The sequence below is a fragment of the Opisthocomus hoazin genome, chromosome 4, assembly GCF_030867145.1.
Source record: "Opisthocomus hoazin isolate bOpiHoa1 chromosome 4, bOpiHoa1.hap1, whole genome shotgun sequence".
Taxonomy (NCBI): domain Eukaryota; kingdom Metazoa; phylum Chordata; class Aves; order Opisthocomiformes; family Opisthocomidae; genus Opisthocomus; species Opisthocomus hoazin.
The window spans coordinates 79,392,958-79,416,694 of NC_134417.1; the positions used below are offsets into that span (position 1 = coordinate 79,392,958).

The following is a 23,737-nucleotide window of genomic DNA, read 5'->3' on the forward strand; positions in this document are numbered from 1 at the left end:
GTAAAAGTATGAAGATTTTGGTATACAGCAATATGTACAGTCCAGAAGTACGGATGGAAAGAAACTGAGGAATAATTGCAGATAAAGCAGATTTGAGCAGCAGCACATCAACAGCAGCTTACATCAACAGCATGTATCTTGAGATCAAAACACACGTGGCATGCTCACAACAGTAAGAAAGGAAAGATCTTTTGGTGTTGCAATTTTTAACAGACTAAAGAGGAGAAAAAAATACTGTTGAAAGTGGAAATCCAAAGCAGTGCAGTACAAAAAATACGGTAGCTGAAGAAAACCTGAATATGAGGAAAAAGAAAGGAAGGAGATAATGGCAGTTTAGAAGTGGAAATTGTAAACAAAGACATCAGAATCATCAAGATTAGTTTCTAAACTACATATCCCATTCAAATTACCCTTTTAAAATAATGCTGAATGAAAAATATTGCATGACCACAGTTCCTAGCAATTATCGTTCCTTTTATGGAAGGAAAACATTATTATTATTATTATTATTATTACGAACTGACAAGTAATTATTTTGTACAATGCCTCAACATTCCAATACTTGATAACAGGTCCCAAGAATGCCTGTGAGAAAGGAATGCATGACTTGACATGAAATATTAAACCCTTTGCAGCTTAGAGCAGTCTTTTGCAATAGTACTGGAGGCAAGAACAGCAGTTTTGATATCCACCATGAAAAACTGACAGCAGATTAAGATTTCAAATATGTATTGTAATAAAGACCACTGCAGTGAAGAATTGATGTATTTATGGAAAAAGTACATCGTCTATGTGCTAGGAAATGGAGTCGTCAGTCTCGTATTACTCCACCTTCTGGTCCATCACATTAACTGCAACTGAGGTAGAAATGTATTAGGGCACTGAAACAAGCATTCATTTTAAAATACTAAATAATTATTTTCTCAATATCACAAATACAGATGGGTAACTACTATTGATATTATCACTGGTATCTTTATCACTACGTCTTTCCAGACTAACCTTGGCTGAAAATTATCAAAGCTTAGACTATGACTCTAACTACATGCTGCAATTACAGTAAATACCAGAAAGGAGCAATGAAACACATGCTTCCTATGACAGGAAATTATAGATAGTAAAGCAGTAAGTGCACTCTCTAGAAAAAAGCTACACGGACATATGGGAAAGAGTGTGAAATCATCAAATGGATTAGAGAAAATGTACTCAGGCATGTTTTGCAGAATTTAATAATAAGAAGAATGGTAATGATAACAATAATAATAAAGTTAGTTAGAATTAATTATAATTTTATTAAAATTTGTAACAATGAGAACTGTCATCTTGAACACCTTCATGCTTATGCATTTCAAAGAAAAAAGCAGCAAGCCTCTTTCCCTAAACAGGCTTATTGAACTTCAAGTGCAGTTGCCTCCTGGAAAAAGTTGGCTATTGTGACAGTGATTGAAATCATACAAGTTTCTAGCTATTCTTTGTAGTCAACTTGAAAAATCCAAACAAGGCTTTCATGTGAGTAATACTGTCAGCATTCAGAGTTTAAACATTATGGCAGCAACCAAATTAAAATCCAAATGCATGTAAGAGTTTCCAAACGTCCCAAATCCCACAATTTGTCTATTTGTTATCTGCACTTAAATTTACACTAAATGGGTCAGCTCCATTTTTATGTTTTAATTTATGATGAAAAGAAAGGTCATTCTTTCAGGAAATATGGAAGTATTAAAGTGGTCTCCTATGTACACATCTTTTCCTCTTGCATTTCTAAACTAGAAAAACTGCACAAGAACTCTATCTTTGAAACGTGCGTTGACGCTCGGAAGAATTTTGGTGAGCCTGAAACAGGGTCCCGCATTTTGTTTTCCAATGCTTCTTTTACTTCATAAGTAACAGTTACCTTGTCAAGGGCACTCATAAAGTGCTGATCACCATTCAAAACAGTGTTGATGAGTTGAACAAATTTACTATGTACTTCCAAAACTGACTCCACAAACTGAGTTGGCATCTAAAAAGGTAGAAAAAACAGAAAGCGAGTTATTGAGAAAAGTCGTATTACCTACACACATTAGTTGTACACTTTCTTCTTAATGGTTCTTTTTGATAAAAGTTAAAATAATAATGATTAAGTCTTTGAGAGAATCGATTCTGCATTGTTGTACTCTTACAATACCGTGCTTGAGCTTGTTTTGGAAATAAAAATCTACAGCTACATTTACAGTCCTGCTATCAAACACAGCTTTGAGTCTATACTGCTCTCATACTGTCTAATCTTTTCCATCATACCCTAAAATCCTTTATTAGCTCTTTCAAAAATCATTAATGCTAACAAGTAAATACAGCAATCAAGCCAAAAAGGTACTGAAATAAGTGAACTGCTGCTTCTCCTACACATCGACTTCAGAGACAGAAAATCCGGATGAACCTTTTGAATTTTCCTACCCAGGACAGTTACCAACCAAATTTAGTACGCCACATTTCAGCTAAACTTTTTGTGTAGAAATGACTAATATGAATTAGAGGAGTCCCTACGCAGACAAGCTGGCAGGCAGCAACACAAGAGTGTGCAATGCATTGGCTGCATCACATGACTCCCTAAGTGCATTCTCACGTCACATATTAAAACTGTTTTGATGACAAAATACTTAAACCACACAGTGGAGCAAGTATTTCACATTTTGAGTTTATCTACGTAAGGCTGCAAATTTTCATCGCCCTCATGGCTCTGCATTCATTTCCCTGTGTAGACACCTCTAGTTTGAAAGAATAAGCTCAGCAAACTTAGAATTGAAAGTAAACTATGCTACTAAGGACTTCAGTCCATTTTCAGCATGCACACAGGAGTTACAGAAGAGTAAGCACTCCTGCGCAGTCAGTGAGAGAGTGAATTTACAACAGTTCGTATCTATGTATTATTATAGACTGAAACACTGGATGGCTAAAGACACCACCCTAAAGTCAGCACAGATCTAGACAGCAAGATGCACACATGTACAAATATAACGACAAATGAACGCCTGTTTTTTTTGTTTCTGAAGAGCAATGCTAGAGGAACAAAAATGGAATTGAGTATTTTTAATACATATGAACTGAAAAAGGTTTAGCACACTTTAGTAAAATAATTAAGCTACAGTATTTTTAGAAATTACATGAAAATATGAGACTACAAAGGTATTAGTGAAAAAACACCACACTGAAATCCGGACACGATGTCAAGTCTTTACAAATAACATATAATTAAACTAAATGGAATCACTGGTTCCTAACATACCAGAACAGCAAAAGTCATTGACTTAGAGAAATGCAGCAAAAAAAATACATACACGGAACAAAAGGACTTACTTGCCACGACAGCATTAAACAAACAACAATGAGAAGTATCTAGCTGTAGTTGTTTCTGGTTAGATCACAACAATCAACTCTCAGGATAGATATGTGTTGCGCAGCTAAGCGTGCTGATTAGAAGTTACACTTTATCCATAATGTCCCAAACCAATTTCATATAGACAAAAATAAAAAAACAGAATAGACTAAAACGAAAAGGGTAAACATTTCATCAGGAACGTTAATCAAATAGGTAATTTCAGCTGCCTAAGGAAACTCACATTTTCCTGAGAAAGATTGCTGGTTGCTCTAAGGCCCTCATCATGGATATGGTTTTGTAGTTCCTGAATCATATGAGGTAAACCACTTGACACAGCACGAAGTAGAGTATACATATTTGCCATGTCTGTAACAGAGATACATTTTTATAGAATGCGCTTAGAAACACTAAAAATCAACATTTAATTTAGTATCATAATTTCACACAGAACTTTTCAAAGACTGAAACAAGACCAACTGTTTTGAAAGAAAATTTTAACATACACTGGATCACTGACAAAAGAAAAAAAGGAAAGAGTAGGGCTCACTACCAGTATTTACTGAGTGCTGCCATTGTGACTACCTCACTCTTCCAATACTGCTTATTTAGGAGAGACTCCAAGAGGAAAGGTGGACTACTATGAAAAAAGTATTGTGCCAGTTTATTTTAAACCTTGGCCTCCCTAAATCTCCATTAGCAGCAGCTGACTAAAATTAGTTTAGATATCCTCTTGACTTTTTGTTTTCCTCCAGTGGTGGCTTGAAATTCTTCTCAGGTTAGAAAAGCTGTAAATAAGCAACTGCTATTGTTATGACTTTTTTTTTTTTTTTCTGCACAAGGATCAAAGTTCTGATCAATTTTGCGAAACTCTCTGGAAATTGAATCCTATTATTGGACACAATTTGAGTTTGACTGTGAAAAATAATTTGTTCCACGTAACAGATACCGTCTTCCATGCAAGAATAAGCCTTCTTTGAAGTGTAAGAGGCATGTAGTAATCAGGAAGGAAAATTTTTTTAGTCAGGCAGGGAATATAACTATAAGAGCACCTGCTTCTGTAAAAAGGATTTGGGAAGAGAGTTCACAAAAGATTCAGGACAATAAAAAGTGGCTACGAAAAGAAGCCAAAATACTTTATAATCCTGACCTGTCAAATGATGATGAAGAAATCTGTAAAGACAGAGCCGTTGATTTACAAATGAAAACACAAGCATAAAATGTGATCAATTCTACAGGACACAGGACTTCAGTGTGTTTTTAAGCCAAGACAAGGAAAGAGAAAGAGCACTGAACAAAAGAAGGGTTGTTAACAGTAGAAAGTTTTGACTGTATATTTGGAAGAATGATAATGAATTACATGGTAAAATAAAAATGTCACTCAGGGTTTAATTGGGCTTTCTAGATAAGGAATATATATTAATTGAAAATGCTTAAACACATATGTCATTGAATAAAGATAATACATTGAAATGCTAAATGAATAAAACAAAAATCACTTCATGCTTTTCGTGACCATTGAGACTTACCACTTCTTTTCTCTTGTCTGATAATATTGTGACACTCTGCATGTAGAAACTGCAAGTGATCAGCTACCATCCTCTGTTGGCATTCATGAATCACTTTGCCGTATGAGCTGGGATGCAAGTATTTCCGACACCGCATTTCTTCATCTTTTAACCTACCTAAAACCTACAGACAAGTTTTTAAACTGAGAGCTGATGAAATACTAATAACCAATACAGAACCATGTATGTATCTAGAATGAGAGACATGCAAAACAACAAAGTTAAAGAACGTCTGGGATGCTGAAAAATTAAATTTGCTGTTTTGAATGAGACTGTTCTGAATTAACATAATCTTATACTCTGAGTACTGACTAGGCTCAGTCACTAGATGTTTAATAGCACTCAATAGTGCTCATCTCAAAATTTCTTCTTCCCTTCAACTTTGTGACCAGTCTTCCCCAATTTCTCCTACCATATTTCTTATTCCTTCTGAAAAAGTACTACCTAATTCTATGACTGTAAGAATCACTTTTCTGTTCCAAAACCACCTGCTTGTACGTAAACATCTGCTCAACAGGTATAAGTGTACATCTGAGCTACTAATAAAACTCCCCTTCGATGAAGGAAATAGGCATTATCATAAAACAAGTCATACAAATACTGACATAAAAGTCCTTATCTCCAGTGAATACGAGGGGAGCCTAGGGGGAGTAGTGCAGCTGCACACTGCTAATGATAGACAAAATGAATCTGCATTTCTTTTGGCATAATTGAAGTATTAGCCTGTCCCTGAATCTCATCTCAGGTGTGCAACCATTACCTTACCCTCCTTATGGTTAAAAGCAATCTCACAACCTGCTCCTCAACTCTTCTATCTTGTTAATGTGGACAGCATGGCACTCAGAACTGACTCCTAGTCTTGTATTAATTTTTGCTTTCTCAAGCAAGGTATAAGAATTACAAGTCATTTAACTACAATCTGACTTCATACACCACATAGCAAAAGAAAATCCACCTCACAGTATGTCGTTTTTAACAGTGCTCTGTAACAACTCTGCCATATAGTCTTCTCTAACCATTGTATTGCTAAAACTCCCATCTTATGCTACTACGAACAGAAGGAAATTAACAAATGGATTATATAAAATGTCACCAAAAAGCACAATTTAAACTGCATGAAAGCATACAACAAAGAACAGCTATGGGAACTGTCAAGGAAAGCATGCATCATCAGTAAATTGACAACATTAGATTTTCATTATTGCATGTATACTGAAGAATCTCTTACCTTCTCCATGTATTGTGAGCAATTTGACTCTTGCAATAAATTTGAAGCTTCCTGTTTATAATATTCCCCTGTTTCATTCAGAAAAGGACACTCAAAAATTTCCTGATAAAACTAAAAGGGAGAATTTTTTTTAAAGGACAAATAATGCATATACTAGATTAACATTCAAAATCAAAAACATAGATTGGAAATGTATATCTACCTTTAGGGGGAATTTTTTCTTATACTGTTCAACATGAACAAAGGAGTTAATAACCCCATGGATTACTTTCTGGTTTGGGTCTTCTCCACAGCGATCACTGAAATAGGCAAAGCAAACATTCATGAGAACTTAGGTATCTAGTGTAACTCATCTTCTAGCCAAATAAAAAAGGATGAAAACATTTCCCAGTAAATTCTTCTGCTTAAATTGACAAAACTGAAGAAGATTGATCTTAAATAAAAAGTGCACTCTTCTTTCTCTCCTACACATTTAAACTGTTGAGATAGCAATTCATGAACTATTCAAAAGCATTTGCAGGTCATGAAATTTCCAAGTATTTGCTAAGGATAAGTATTCCAAATAACATACTCTAGGTAAGGACTTCAAAAGTTACAGTAAGTCCCATCTTGTATCTGCAGCCTTTATTAAACAGACTACCTTCACAGTCCTGTCCCTGCCAAAGAAAACAGTTTTTGCCAACATCACACCAAGAGGCATGCTATTTTCTTTCCTGAATACCTACTCTTCAACCTGTAGATGTCAAGTGGAACAAATAACATACTTAGTGCATCACCACAATTTTTAATCATATATTAAAAAAGGAAACCCTTATGTTTTCCAGTCAAGTTCTTTGCTCCAAATGAGAGACTTCAAGTGAAGAAAATATTATCTTTAGTCCCATTCAGTTGAAAATAAAAGTAATTTAAACAAGTGCTTTGCATGCTAAAAACATTACTGTTCACTCCTTTGCAAAGACTGGAAATAACAGACCCACACTCAGAGCAGCAGAGCCTTTCTTAAAACATGAACTGTTCTGAAACAGACCACCTTTCACATACACTGGACAAAGAAGTAAAAAATATTCATTAACTCCTAAATTTATAAAAGTATATTTACACTTAAGCATCAGCAGTTGTAACATCAAAGGTTTTCCTTTTTTAAATACGTATGTATGTATATATACATGTATACAGAATAAGAACTTTTACTTCACCCAAGCTCCACTGCAAAGACAAAATGAGTTCTCTGTTAGAAACTCATATTGGTACAGGAGAGTCACTTACGTGAGTGATTTAAAAAAAAAATTTTAAGTGGGGGGGGGGGGAGTAAAGCCAGCAGAAATACTTCAGACCCAAACAAACCAAACATTACCATACACCCATCTAGGCGGGGGTGGATTGGGGAAGAAATAATTTTGCGAATTTCATTTATTTTGATTTGAAATTGATAAAAACTGCAGAGGATGCCCATGGGCTAGGGAGGTTTACCAGGACAGACACACCAGCAGTCGTCGTATTACATACACCAGACCATATTTATATCTTTGCATCACTGTTAATTAAGCATATTGCTTTTAAGTATTACTGTGTCTCAAAATCTGAAAATTTAAGTGCATGATGGGTAGAAAGAACTAGCTCTCTACCGGATTTTGAGCAGTCACTGTATGGTTACGCAGGTTGGTCATCCATTAGCGGTGAGCTGACCTAACAGGTAACTGCTCCAACAATGATGGTCTGATGATTTTTTCCTGTGAGGAACAGGAAGGTTTCCTCTGGTGCTGGTAGCTGAGCCAGTGGAACAAACCAGGGTACGCCCTGCATTCCTGCTGACATCCCTCCGCTGGGTCTGGTCACCTGCTGGCAGAGGCAGCAGCACATTAATGAAGGGAAAAGGTGTAACAGCAGAGCAGGGCCCGGCGGCCGCTCCGCCCAGGGGGCCCAGGACAGTGGTCAGCCCCAGCATGCAGCCTGTGACACCACACCGCACCAGAGAGCACAGGACGCTACCTAACTAAAAGTTTAGCACTTTACAAAGCAGGGCTCTGTCAAGAGACAGACCAGTCTAGCACAGGGGGTTCTGGGCCTGAAGGATACCGATGACCCAAACCCAACCAGCATTATCGTAAGCACAGATGAAGACCCAGGTACCCTCCACTCAGGCCACTCCACAGACCTCAGCCCACGCAGGTGCGGGAGGAGAGAGGGCACTGACGGGCTGGGCCAGGGGACCTGAAGGCTGATGTGTCACTGGGAAAAAGCCGTACAAGTACAGGAGGCAGATGCTCCATGGAAGAGCTGCAAGGGAGGAGACTGGCTTTTGAAGCAGAGGCCAGATGGCATAAAGGTGGCAGATCAAAAGGAACACAACACGGAACCAACCTTGCCTGCCTTTGGGGTAGCTGGTAGTACACAATAAAGACTTTAAACCCACTTCTGAATAAGGAGGTAGTGAGGATGTGGTTGCCAATCAAACGACAAGTTTGGAACTCCTGCCAGGGTTCAGGGTGGGGCTTTGCTTGTTTTTTTTTTTTTTTTTTTTTTTTTTTTTAACAGATGTCCACACTCCCCCTTCACCCCCCCTCCTCGCGCAGGTTTCCTCAGTGGGCGAGTATTATACATTTACAGCAAAGTTGTCATGAAATTTATTGACAGAACTGTGTTATGAACTCCATCATGAACCTACTGAAAAGCTACACTATTTCCAAGATAAACAGCGTATGTCACAAAATGATCATTCTTTCCACTGTGGCAGCATCTTCTGGTTTTAATTTACACCAATGGCATCCTGCTCCCAAGAATTTGTAGTGCACATGGTTAGTTTCGACAAAATCTCACACAACTTTCAGGAGTTACAGAAGTTTCCAGAATGATTTTCATGAAAGTTGCAGTAATAAGAGTTATCTGTCAAACTAAAATGAGTGCAATTGGCGACCCCACCAAGGTCCACTGTGTATTTTCCTTCTTGGCAGTGGTCAGCAAGCAGTACGGATGCATACAGCCACAGAGCAGCTGCCGCACAGTTTGAAGCAGGGATGTCTCAGGACATCTTGGGAGGGCAGAAGGGAATGATGATGTTTGTTGGGGAATCTGGATAAAAAGATAAAGGGCTAGAAACACAAGTTCCACTAAACTGGATGATGATAAGCTTCTTTTGAAAGAAGAAATGGAGAAAACTACAAAACACAAGCTCAAGAACGCTCTGCTGTTTTATATTAACTCCATCTTGCTCTTATCTTAAGACCAAAGCTAACAGTGGAAGTTTAGCATGTATTGTACAGTGTACTACTATAGCTCCATAGAACATACTTAAAGTTTAAGGCACAATAAATACTGCGTCCATTAAAAGAAGATTCCACCATTCAAAAGAATCATTCTGCTGTGCCAGACCAACAGCCTATCAAGACCAATTAAGTACAGAACTCACTGTGAACTAGAAAAGCCTGCTTCCAACACTTTTAAAGATGTTAATAACTTCTAATAGCTTTCCTTTCAAAGAAATTGTATAAATAATGTATCAGCTTAGACAGGAATAGGTTTGGTTAGTTAGAAAGTAATAGTTATTTTTAGTACAGAAGCCTTTCCTGGTTAGTCTGTACTAATCACACTGCCATTTGAGATAGCACCTGAATAATTTCCAAATTATTTCTGTTTAAGAATTTCATAGATGAGTTTTCTCACAATTTGAGATCTTGTCGGCTTCCTGTTGTGTTGAAACAAAAATGCGTAAGTTGATATTCAGCTTGCCTTGTAGGAGGAGTGCTTGGGCTAGAGGGAGGGGGAAGAAAGTGTGTTATATTCAGAACTCTATATTAAGAGGACTGCAGTCAGACAAGACAGGTTTAACTGATTTAACAGTTCTCTGCTGTTCCAGGGGGCTAATTCTGCTCCCTTTTGCTCAGTCACAGGCCTCTATACTCATCTAATTCTTTGCTGAATTAACTCATCATGCCAGTCTGGAGAAATATTAGCCAAGATGGTTTTCTGTCACATTAGCGGTTGAGTTGGTTCTCTAAGGGACTAGATGAGCACCAAATTCAGCACAAGAAAGGCAGTAGAGCACAGCCTGCTCTTTTCTGGCATCAGCAAACTCTTAGATCACTTCAGCCATCTTGTTCAGCTGAACCGCAGGTCACTACTTGTATTTCTTTATTTTCATGTACCAAAAAAGTTTATTGTTATTTTTAATGTATAGTGTATTGCATAAGTTTATAGCTTCTAAAAAGTCAATGTGCTCAAGATTTTAGTCAGAAGTCTTTTTAAAATTCCAGTTAAATGCACTGATAAAATAAAATCTGAAAGCAAAATTTATGGCTCTGCTTCCCCTACCTTTTCCAGTACAGTAGTAAACATACTTTTCTATGCAACTAGTTGACTACTATGTTGGTTACCAGCTCTGCATATCGTTACATACTATGCAAAGTCTTCTGGTTATAAGAAGTTCAACTGTCCCATCTATTTAAATTGTAATGTTTTTGTAAAACATTTTAATTAATTGAACCATGTATACACTTAAGTACTACACTTGAGAAGACATCTAATTAAGAAGTTTCTAAGTATATACACACATTAGCAATTTTATTAAATTTTTTAGGTAATAATCTCCCCATGCATATTCTTGCACCTCTGACGGGTGTAACTTCTTGATATCTATTTCTTCAAAGACCTTATTTAATCCCTGAATTGCTGAACTCAATGCTAAAAGACATTTAACAGCCGTTTCCAGCAAAGTCTTTAAAATTGCTTCTTACAAACTGTATTGACCACTGGAATCATAGCAAAGAACAGCAACAAGCCAATAGTTACACGCAAAGGCCATCCTCAGAATACCCATAGCAAGCCCTACATTTCATGATGCCAGGAAAAACAGCTGTAATAAGTTGTTCTCTCTTATATAGCTCATTACATGATATATAGAACACAAAGAGGCTAGTAAAAACTTGATATGAATTGTTAGATGTACATTTTGAGAAACAGAGTTGAATTCAGTTCTTTGAGATCACGCAGAAGAATCCTTAATAATGAAGGTGGAAAAAAAAAATCCAGACCCAACCATTAGAGACAATGACTCAAGTTTTATTTAAAACTTTCCAAATGGTTTAATAATAAATAACATCAGTTTGTTACAGTCTCAAGGTCTAATGCCCCAGAAAGCCAGTGACAGTCTTGATCTAAATAGCCTTGTGAGGTCTGCAGTCAGCCCCAAGGTAAATATATACCATTACTTTTAAGAGGCATTAGATGTCTGTTGAAAAAGGTTTTAACATAGATTTCCACTCCTACCCACCAGCGAAATACACAATTGACTAAAATGAGTCCTCGGTGTCATGCTTGATGTAACAATGCCGAATTTTCTTCACCATGAATTAGGGAATCTTCATTTAGTAAAAATAAATCGTTACAGTAAACACATGGATAAAGCAGTATTAGCACTGGTTACAAAGGAAGCACGGTTCAACAACTGAAAGTAAATAAAGCTTCAGAAACACCATCTGAGACGGACATCACGTCAGTTAGTCATCAAAAATTTAATTCATGAAGGAAAAATAAAACCATAATATTAACATCATGTTTTTAATGCCTTACAAATACCACTTTTTTCTGACCAAGTGCATGTCCGAGGCACCTCCATGAGCCAAATTACCTCACTCTCTCAGATTACATACATTAGCCTGGTCATCCGAATCAGGCACGCAATCACTTAAAAAAACCCCAGTCATTAGGCAACTCCAGAGCTACCCAAACAGCAGGTAGAAACTGATGGAACTTACAACTATACACAAGGCCTGTAGCATATTTCAAAATTTCTGTTTATTTACAAACAAAAAGATCCTTTAGGAGTTAAATAGTATAAAGGTTTTAAATCAGAACTTTCAAAGCCCCAAGCCCTGTAACTACCAGGGTCTTTGTTCAAAAGTACCAAAGGTATTCAAAAATAAAATAATAAATCCTGTGAAAGTGCAAAAAATAATTACGCCCATTTCATTCAAGTAAAGTACCAAGAATGTTTAGTGAAGTCACTCATCTGAACAACAGAAACGCAGAAGCTCAGTCTTCCTGGCAAATAAGTAAGAACTGGTTTGGGTCCCATGCAAAGCAACATAGTTTTTCTGGCTTCAGCAAATCTTTGCATAAGTCCTGGTCCTTAAGTTTACTGACAATACAGAAGCCATAAGCAGTCAGGATCAGGTGGAAAAAAAGGCAAAAGGCAAATCCTAGGGGATCTGGAGAATTATTCTAACTACTCCTCAATCCCATTGATACGAAAGATTGCTGGAATGGAAAAGATCACTACCCTCAGGTTATGGTGAATTAACTATTTTCAGTCTTTTTTTACACATGCAAATGACATCTGTAGCTACAATGAGAAAAAACTGACAGAACATCATCATAAGGTAAGAAGCTACCTTCAAAAAAACCACAAAAGACTGGTCAAAGTCCCCAGACTTTTCGAAGTAAAAAAGTGCAATACCCCCACACTGTGTAAAAGCAAAAAATAATCAAGCACTCACTTTTTTATTTCTCGGAGGAGCATCCGAATAAGGATGGCCTGCAGGGGCTCAATCATTAATTTTCTCCACATATCAAGAGCTAGCTGTCAGGACACAACACAAGTTTACATCAATAAAAAATACAAAAAAACCCTCCACAACAATACCAAAGATGATGCAATTCCCCATTCAGGATTTAAAAACTGAATTGTTAGATACTCTCTCCTTTCTCCTTTTTAAATTCTTTTCTTTGCCCCCACCCCCCCCCCAATTTGTCAATACATTATTTCATCATTTTTCTTCTAGAATATCTGACTGCATTTGCATGAAGATCACACATATCTGTATACTAGCAGTGTCAGACAGAATTTCTAGTCACGCAATGTCTGAATGCACGCTTCCCAGTCTGCATGCTTCGTACGCATCTAATAGGACTGATTTATTCCTTGGTTCCACTCTGTCAAGGACTCTCTAACGCATATAAGGACTCTAAGCAAGTTGGTTACAGGGGCAGCTTTTGAGTGTATATATAAACAAAACATTTGCACAGTAATAGGTAAGTAACACACCTTTCTACCTGAAGTCTTTGCATGTGTGAAGACATCAGTATTTCTAAAAATGACAGCAAAATAAGCCTCAGCTGACAAAAGGTCATGTCTCTTGGCCAATTTATCAGAGGTCAGAGTCAAACATACAGAACTCTTACATCCAACACACAGAGAGCGTTTCCAAACTAAGATGCATACACCTTAAGCAAAGTCACCAAAAATCTAACATTCCACTTAAATAGAATTCAAATCATCTCCATATTAGGGACAGGTTACCCTATTCCTAATATATCATTAGAGGCATCAGTCACATGGACTCAAACATCTCAAAGTCTTGTGGATGAAGTAATTGCTCCCCAAACATACCATCTTAAAAAAACACACCTGCAATTGTTCACAGGAGTTTTTAGATGCAAGTCAAAATCAGATTTAAAGCCCAAAGAGGATAATGTGATCCCCCATATGGGGGAAAACCCACACACATTTGAGACCTCTAAAAAACACCTACCAGTGACTAGTACACTGGGAAAAAATGAAAGGCCTGAAATCAGTGAAGACAGAGGGAATACTGCTGCTAAGAAAACTTTGACACAACTAACAGGTCCTTAACTATAAAATTAAAATATTGATGAGCTATGTCTTAACTGAAAGTAGACGTCTAGCTATTAACTAGGTATCTGACCTGATCCAACTGTGTGAAATAAATCTTCCTTTTAAAGAACAGAGAAATGAACTTGCTCTGTCACAGATACCCAGCATCCCTGCTGTAATACAGAGTACAGAAGCCTGTGAAGTAAAGCTGACCCAGCTGCATCATAAGCTAGTTCAAAGAGGAGGTGAAGTTTTGCTTATAAATCAAAACACAGACAGCATTTCAAAATCAAAGTTGTCTTAGGAGTGATTTTCACTGTCTTGCCTTGTGGAGAGTAGTAGTAGAACAGTTAAATGAAAACAGTTTCCTTAAGACATCAGGAACACATCCAGCAGAGAATGCTGAAAGAAGCTAGTTCTGCAGAAAAAAAACAAAGAGGACTGACACATTTTGTGACTATGAGGTGAAGAGGATGACCTCAGGTAACTCTGTTCTGCAATATGGTCTCTGAAACACGGTCTCTAGCATGGTCCCTCTCATATATTATCTACCAATCTGAAACAGCTTCACGTTGCCTGTTGGAATTTTTTTGTCAAGTAAGCTAGAGAGGTCAATCCAGCAACTTGATGTATTAGTTCAAGAGACTTTTTCTCTGTGAAGAGAGGGACTGATCTTACTTCTCCAGCTATACAGAACATGGCAGTTTCCTCCATTTTCCAGAATCTGTTGCCCCATGATGGGGGAAAAAAAACAGAAGGCAGATCTTAACTACCTTCTAGCTCAGCGCTCCCATACAGTCATTGAAAACTCAGAAGTCTGAAATTGGTGACAGGAGCTCAACTCAGAAAAGCAGTATCCTTCACTTTGCATTCATAACATATGGACAGAAAAAAAAAAATAATCTCTTGCAAGCACTGGTAGACTACTTTCATCAACTGATCTCACCCTGTATATTTCCTAGTATAACAATTACTGAACATCTGGAAAACTTGTTGGGATGATAAAATGTTTGACGCTAAGCCCACAAACATCACTTACACATCTCCAGTCTCTTATGTGCGCGTACTGTTACATACCCCAGAAGAACTAAGCAAGCATTTACTTGTTTAAGATTACTGTAAAGCTCCGAAAGTTTCATTAGCACACAGGAGTGACACCGAGACAGAAACTTCAGTACACAGAGAGTAAAGTTCTGCTTTGACAAATACCAGGCATTCCTTCTGTAACTTCATGCTGAGACTGACCAGAACTGTATATAAAATCAGCATGTTTGCTCATGGGTAGATAAAGGACAGATCATCTCAGTCATTCTAAAAAAGGGATAAATGATAATTCCTTCCATTCTAAAGTGATGAAAAACTGAAATAAAAACTTTTGTCAAATCCCCTAGTGCAACGCAAAGAATAAAATATAGAATCCTAAGCAGGAACCACAATGAAAAAGAAAATGCTTTCAAAACAAAGACTTAACAAACTTGACAAGTGCCTTGTAGGTCAAGCAATGTGAATTACTTTTATTTCTGGGGCAATTAATTCGTCAAAAACAGTGCTGCAATCTAATGCATTGAACCACTTGAGTGTAGGACTCCGGTCTCTATTCCTCTTCAGGGCAAAGGAGTCACTGCCACAAACCTAATCCTACACCAGTAATGAACAGAGACTAATTTTACTGCCTCAAGATCCAAAATTTACCTCCCACTACTACAGATTACGAAGACAGTAATTGGTAAAGAGAAGTGGAAGGAGTCTTGGGGAGCGAGATAATGAAAAACTCATTAGTCGAATTCCAGACATCATCATCCAAACATCTTCATCAAAAACCAAAGGTTGCCAGCTACAGTTAAAGAATCTTGACACTCTCTGTAACCTGCCCAAATGATGAACTAGGGATATACCATTCTACAAACAACTGCTGGGAAACCTGAAGAAAACTGTGTGTCATTGTCATTCCGCCCTGCTTATAATTCCACAAACATGAGGAAAAGTGATTACTCAAAGTTGAATTACGAGGTCAGCTGTCTGTTCTTCTTGGATCAACATCTCCTAGGGCAGAAAGCTATGGCCAAAGTTGCCACTACCATCCTTTGGGTGATACCTCAGAATGGAGCAGCACACTGAAACGGGGAGAATTCATCAATACACCAGCATCAGCCAGCCTCAAGAACAAGCCCAGACCTACTTCCAGCCCCCAAAGCAGCTGAACTAACAGTCATTCACAAAGAGCGAAGGACTACCTCCAACAGTCACAGGAACTGATTCGGCTAAATCTCTGTCTGAGGAAACCCGGAATAACATTTATGCCATTCTGAAGATATCACAAACACTGCAGCAATATGCACTTCTAAGCTCTGATAAGGCTTTACAGATGCCACTGATTAGCAACCTTTGGAGACAGTACAGGTAAACAAGAGAAGAATTTCCTTTCCTGAATTGCCTTGACTTTGAGCATACCACGTTTCCGGTGGTTTTTTTCTCCAACAGTTTCCACATATGCTTTTTTTTTCCCCGAAGGCCACTACATTTTTCTACATCACAACTGTAATCTCATTTTACAAAGGGTTCAGTGCTTATATCTTCTACCATACTGAACTATTCAGATTCTGTGACACAGAAAAGTCAAAATTTAAAAGGACAAAGCTGAACTTGCAGCGCTTCTGAATACAGTTTATATCCACTCCCACTGTCAGAGATACCTACCTCTCCTATTTCCATCAATGGTTCATTCATATCCACCCCTCCATAACCATACTGAAGATCAGCTTCAGTCAATTTGTTCTTCTTAATAAACTGTGTGTTGAGGTACCTACAGAAATAAAGATATTCTAATCAGAACAGTCAAAAGTTAAGCTATTTTTTTTTAAAATAAATCTGGAAATGTGGAATATCTTAGACATCACAAAAGATAATCTCTTTTAACCAATGCCACTGATATCTGTAGGAAATTCTTAAAATATAAATAACTTCAATCTAAAAGATCTTACATCATATTAAGAGTACAGTGTTAGTAATTGAGATATCAAACAGTAGCCTGATATATCACTGTCAGTATTTTCTTGGTGTTCAATATACTTCTGTAAGAATCCAACCTTTGAACTTACATTACCATATTACTCATACATGTATATGCAAAATAACTGCTAAATTCTGAGCAGTTGAGTAGTATTAGAGTGGTAGCAGTTTGTTTATTTTTAATGATAGAATAGTGTTCCTGAGTATCAGTTTTAAGTCATATTTATTTTCTTCTACCTGTACAGTTCATTATTTTGCATTTCTCTCAGATTAAAACACAAAAATAGTGTCAATTATTACAGGGACAATTTTTCTCAGTTACAATCCCTTACTCATGTCATGATAGCTAGCAAACAGCGGCACTACAGACTTAAAGATAAGAGAATAATTTTCAGAAATTATTTTAACGAACAATTATAAAGAAGAAATGTTATAAATGCTTTAATTTTACTATTTAGTATTTACTATTATATGCATAGTTTTTAAAAAGAACAGAAAACAGTTTCTGCGCAAGACCAAATAAAATGTCCCTCTCAGTTCTCAGCATTTCCTTAACAGAAATATAATAACATTTTTAAACTGAACCATTCTCCTCCACCTGCCCAGATAACTGGGAAAAAAAATCTAGTATCTTTCATAACTACACTTATATGTTGTGTTACTGCTTAAACGAGGTAACTTGAGAATTTTTTTTTCTAATTCCGATCCAGCTAGCAGTTTTGAGACACCCAGTTTCAGACATGGAAGAGAGCCAGATTACTGAAGCGCTTTAAGAGATTCAGGTTTCAGCGGCTGCACCAGACTAGTGATGCCTGAACACTTTGGGCAGGAAGGTGAATGACAAGCAAAGAAGAAAAGGAGAAAGACACTATGGAAACCTGTAACCTTGAAAGCATTTAGGACACCAGAGTCCAGAGAAGGAAGACTTGTGATGGTGCAATGGTGACAAACGAATACAGTGGCCTAACCTACTTTCAGACTCTGGAGTCTCACAGAGTACTGTAAACGGCTCTGTTACCACCAATAACCATCATAAATTGTAAATGCAAGTCTGTGTAGAAAGCTATAGGTCTGCTATCTCACATAAAACTTGCGTGGACATCCAGAACAGTTGGAACACAAGCCATAAGCAGGCGTGCTCCTTGACGGTATTTCCCACCTCTCCACGTGAACAAAGCCACCGCTGCCATCCTGCTGTTTCCTGATAAGCTTGCTGGAAAGCAAAGCTCTGTGCTCTCCTCATTCACACCTCCCATCAGCGCATGCCTTCTCAACAAATACAGACTGGGCAACCAATCTATCTTAAAACTAACGTAGCCACAGTTAAATAAGCAAGTATAACTTAGATCAGATGCCCTGCAAAGACCTACCCAATTCAAGCATAAAGGAGGTGGCAAGAAGCGGGCAGGCAGAAGCACTTGTGAAAGAGCTTCACTACACTCTGCCCCAAAACCAAATTTGCCCACATTTCTGCCCCCCCCCCCCCCCCCGTCTACTTTTACCACAAACTTCCAGAACCAAGCACAAGCAAATAACTGCAAAAGATGTGCAAACAGTATAATCTCAAACCAAGTTCTCTACTGAAGTCATAAACCATTTTTCACCTTGAATTACTACTTCAAATACTTCCTCTCTATTTCTTACTTCTAGAAGACAATCCATAAGTTTCAGCTGTAACTTGCGGTAGAGACAAAGATCAGGCATGAATTGATAATACCAGAAATTACCCACCGACTCTTGCTACTACTGAGATTAAACTTTCTGGTGAAAATCTGAAACGCCTGATCACACAGCTCAGGGTCATTTACTGAGAGTGTACCTGTGCAGGCTTACGCTTTACTGTCCAACAAGGAAAATGGTAAACAAGATGAGGAAATTGAGATTTATTTCCCTTTACAGTACTAGCAAAGCAATATACATTTTGGTACTGTCCTGGTTTCGGCTGGGATAAAGTTAATTTTCCTCCAGTAGCTGCTGTGTTTTGGATTTAGTAGGAGAAGAATGTTGGTAACATTGCTGTTTTCAGTTCTTGCTAGGAAATCTAGGACTTTATTCAGTCTCCCCTGTCCAGCTAGCGAGCAGGTGTGCAGGAGCCGGGAGGGAGCAGAGCCAGCAGCCAGCCCAAGCGGGGCAACGGAAATATTCCATATCATAGGCATCACGCTCAGCTTACAGATGGGAGTTAGCCGGGGGAGAGAAGGTGACTGGCTTTTCAGCTTTTCTGGGAGTTTTTGAATCCGCTCTTGGCCAGGAGTTCGAACTTTTCTTTCAGGCTATGAATCAGTCGTCGGGTGGCGAGAAAATTTGTATTCTATACAAGTTTTTTTTGTTATAACTGTTAGCACTATTATTAGTAGTATTAGTATTTCTTTTGTTGCCTTATTAAACTGTCTTTATCTCAACCCATGAGTTCCACCTTTTATCCATCTCTCCTCGCCATCCTGCTGTGGCAGAAGAGGAGGGGTGAGCGAGTGGCTGTTTAGCACTTAGTTGCCAGCTGCTGGGTTAAACTACAACAGGTACCCAAACCTCAAAACACACCCACCAAGCTTCCACTCCAGAAAAGAGGTTAAAAAGTTTGGAATTTGGAACTGTTACAAGACTCATTGAAAACAAACACCTACTTTACAGGGGAATACTGAAAGATGGTGTTCCATTTAAATTAACAAAATCAGGAAAAATGTATAGTATATGAGTATTTTTGTGGGAAAATTTTTATATATAAAGGACTTGATCATTCAGCAAAAAGATACATTCTTTCACAAGGAATTTAGCAGAAAAATAAACTGCAAAAACTAATTTAACAATTAGAAGGGTAGCTAATTATTGGGACAGGTTACCTGATAACTTCCATGTGTTCGGTACTTTTAGATCAACCAAGGACAATACTCTAACCACAGATTACTGTTTTAGACACAGTGATCACATTTTCAAAGCAGTGTTTCCACATCTCAATAGTTCATAGTGTCCTTGGGAGGACAGACATTGCAAAGCCTTGTCAGAAGAATTAGATGCACATATTTTTCTTTTAATGTTTTATTTGGTTTTAGTAGTTTGAATTATGTACTCCTGGATATGAAACAAATACTAGCATTGGCAAAATAGATATTGTGAAATTTCTCACAAATGTAATTAACCTAAGAGCGTATCTGTCTCAAGTCAGCTGCTGGTTATTTTCTTACATTCTCCACACTAAACATGAAAAAATTTACCTCCTTTAAGTCTTTGTCTATCCGTGTTATGACACACAACAACACACGTGATTATATGTATTTCTAGAAGTACCATACTTTTTCAAGAAAAAAAAAGGGTAGATGTCCTCTGTTCAGATTTTTTCCTTCTCTGAAAGCTCTCCAAAGATAAGGAAGAAACTTTTGAGTAACCACTCTTCCCCCCCCCCTCCCCCGCCAATATAGTCAGACTGCTATACAGATCCCCAAAACAGCACGTGACTCCAGCAGACCAGGATACAGGAATAAACCCAACCAAATGCTGAGGAAATTGCTTTCAGAAATTTGCACTGAGAGTACCCTGCTAACAATTTTCGCCAGCCACTGCAAGTACTCATGGACAGAGATATGGATGAAGATCCTATATGGCACTATCATTCACTGTTCTGATGTATAGGAGGCAATTCAAAAAATCTAACTAATTAGTTGGGACTAACCTACCACTTGCATAATTAAATTGCTTTGCGAGCTACAGAATGCATATCCAACCACATGATAGAGTTATAAATGGCTACATTACTGTATAATAGGAATTAGCAGCTGTATTAGTGTTTTCAATAATTTCCCTGTGCATTTGTATGGTCAGCAGTGCTAAATCCATCCAGGGACCAGTTATGAACGTGTTCCTCATGGGTGGATACTAAGTAAGCAGTTTGTCTTGCGGAGCTGACAGTGAATCGACCACCTCCTTGGCTGTATTAGCAAGAGTGTACTGGCAAGCTGAGGGAGGTGATTGTTCCCTCTGCACTTGGGAGTGCATACCTGGAATATTACGATCAGTTTTGAGTATGCAAATACAACAGATCTGAACAAATGGAAGACAGTCCAGAGTTCACTGAAATAGTTAGGGTGCAGAGCGTGATACATACATAAGGTGAAGATAGTCTTCTCAGAGGAGCACAGAGAAAAGACAAGAAGCAATGGACACAAGTTGTAGCATGACAGATTCCAAACAGACATATAGGAAATTGTTTTAGAACAAGAGTAATCAAGCACTAAAACAGGCTGCTCACGAAGGTGGCAAAATCTCTGTCCTTGACTCAACAAAACCTCTAGCAACCTGGTTTAACTTTGAAGCTAGCCCTACTCTGAGCATAAGGTTGAAATGGATGACCTTCAGAGGTTTGTTCACATCTACTTCATCTACTTTTTTTTTTTCTTTTTAAGTGTTTCAATGCAAACATGCAATGGAGACTTCACAGGAGCAATACTAAAAGCAGCAGAGCCACTGTGCTTTATACAAGCAGAACGCTTTAACATGTCTCGTACTGTACACATACAAGTGCTCAGTATTGGAAATTTTTATAACCCACTACCTGGTCTGATTCACTCTTAAGCACAGATGAAGTATTCACTGGTTTACAGATCTGTAAATGAGGGTCAAAGTCATCTACCACAATTTGAGGATTAGCTAATAAATCAAAGCCTTTTCATTATGTCAAAGCACTGCAGATACTAAAATTTTATGAATCTGACAGCCTTATGAAAATGATGAGACCAACAATAAGTGTGTGATGTGGAAGTAAACTTTCCAGGGCTACCAAATGCAATCACCATAGCCTAAAAGGAAGGCAGTTCCTGCAGTAGAGAAATTTCAGCAGAAAAATACCCGTGAAGTTTCAAATGTTGATGAGACTTCTTGTTTTTTTTTAAATCTTTCCCACATTTATTAAGTTACATAATTAGTAAGCAAGATTAAAAGCAGCAGCTTCTTCACACTTAAAAACGAGAAAGGGAGTGGAACTAATATCAATTTGAATTGTGTTACAGGTTACTGTGACGATATGTTCAGAATCAGAATATAAATTGCATCTCTCATGACAAAACTGGCTGAAGTTTAATGCTGAAAGGGAATGAAGATGTCTCACATAAAAGTACAAAGCAAAGAACAACTAAGATTAGGATACAGAAATAAAAATTACTATACATTAATGTGCTGGTATTACCACAAGTATTTTAAAAAAAGACAAAATGGAATAAAGCCAAAGCTGTGCTATATGCATTTATTTTTCAGGATTTCATTATGTGCTGATTTTAAAACTTCAGCCATTTAAAAAAAAAAAATGAACAATTTAAATTAATTTCAATTTGCTGGATAAGAAAACCCTCCAGTTACTTGAAATAAAACTACACCAAACAGATTTTTTACAAGTACGATTACCCATGAAAGCAGTTAAAGCACCAAGACACTGAGAAGCCCCAATATCCAGCATTGGTTTTATCTATTATGTTTATCATCACAAATAACAAAAACAACTACTGAAGAAGTTTATTCAACATCAGGTGTTCCTTACTCCATCAGTTCTATTACCTTGCTTTAGTTAAGCATGTATGAGATTTTTGTTTTCAAACTGAAATCAAATTTGTTTTCCTAGCAAAACTCACCAAGAGGGTTGGGTAAAAAAAACCCAAACCAAAACCAACAACAAAGAAAGAAAACTTTTGACTAATTTATGGTACTTTTTTGAGAGCAGGCATGCAAGTAAGAAAAGAATTCCAACTGCTTTATAAAAACCAGAATATCTTCTTGTGGTCTTCAGAAGTACTTTCACCTAAAATATTCTCTCAAAAACCAAAAAGAGTGACATAGCATATAATGGAATGTTTCCAATGCGTGGAGGTCATTACAATTCTACTACTCAAGCACTGAATTATTTCTCACCTTCATGCGAGAGAGTCTGTTAGTTTCCATTCCAATGTACGTTTTATTCTTGAAGTCATAACCTTTAGAGACTTTTAAAAGATGGAATCCTGAGTTTTGTCAGATACTAACACGAAGAAAGTAGGTATAACTTTGAGGTAAAATTATTTCCAACAGAACACCTAACAAGTAAATTTTCTGGATGAAAACGCCATATGCAACGCAGGAAGAAGAGTTAGAATGGGCAGAACTGGCATGAAATGAATAACTTCGGAGTTTAAGAACTTGGCTTCACCGATATATGAATACCACTCTGTGGAGCTTATATATGTGTACAGGTTGGTTTGTTTGCATAACAACTGTCTGCAAAAAAAATGCCCTAGCTTGCTTAAAAATAACACCAAAAAATTAGATTCACACTGCTGGTGAAGTATTTTAATTTGTTAGTTTAGGACCAGAAGCACTCAAGCACTCAGAAAAAGGGTCACACAAAGCAGAATCAGTGAACTTCGTAGACATTAAATCATAGAGTCATAGAATGGTAAGGGTTGGAAGGGACCTTACAGATCATCTGGTTCCAACCCCTGCCATGAGCAGGGACATTTCCAAGTACTACACCAGGTCGCTCAGAGCTCCATCCAGCCTGGCCTTGAACACTGCCAGGGAGGGGGTAGCCACAGCTTCTCTGGGCAACCTGTGCCAGTGTTTCACCACCCTCATGGTGAAGAAATTCTCCCTAATATCTAATGTAAATCTGCCCTCTTTTAGTTTACAGCCATTCCCCCTTGTCCTATCACTACACATCCTTGGGAAAAGTCCCTCTCCAGCCTTCCTGTAGGCCCCCTTCAGGTACTGGAAGGCTGCTATAAGGTCTCCCCGCAGCCTTCTCTTCTCCAGGCTGAACAGCCCCAACTCCCTCAGCCTGTCCTCGCGGGAGAGGTACTCCAGCCCTCTGGTCATCTTCGTGGCCCTCCTCTGGACCCGCTCCAACACATCCATGTCCTTCTTATGTTGGGGGCTCCAGAGCTGGACGCAGGACTCCCGGAGGGGTCTCACCAGAGTGGAGTAAAGGGGCAGAATCTCCTCCCTCGACCTGC

The 23,737-nt window shown here is 37.9% G+C and overlaps 1 protein-coding gene across 3 annotated transcripts in view; it reads right to left on the reverse strand.

Annotated features, from left to right (window-relative positions):
- Positions 1-23,737, reverse strand: part of CUL2 (cullin 2) — a 60,194-nt gene that overhangs the window by 22,973 nt on the left and 13,484 nt on the right. For all 3 annotated transcript variants that reach the window (XM_075419694.1, XM_075419693.1, XM_075419695.1), the window contains 7 exons: positions 16,458-16,563; positions 12,643-12,725; positions 6,354-6,450; positions 6,152-6,262; positions 4,885-5,047; positions 3,600-3,724; positions 1,895-2,002 (listed from right to left, as the gene is read on the reverse strand). In XM_075419694.1, coding sequence (XP_075275809.1) covers positions 1,895-2,002; positions 3,600-3,724; positions 4,885-5,047; positions 6,152-6,262; positions 6,354-6,450; positions 12,643-12,725; positions 16,458-16,563 — 793 coding nt within the window. The remainder of the gene's footprint in view (positions 1-1,894; positions 2,003-3,599; positions 3,725-4,884; positions 5,048-6,151; positions 6,263-6,353; positions 6,451-12,642; positions 12,726-16,457; positions 16,564-23,737) is intronic.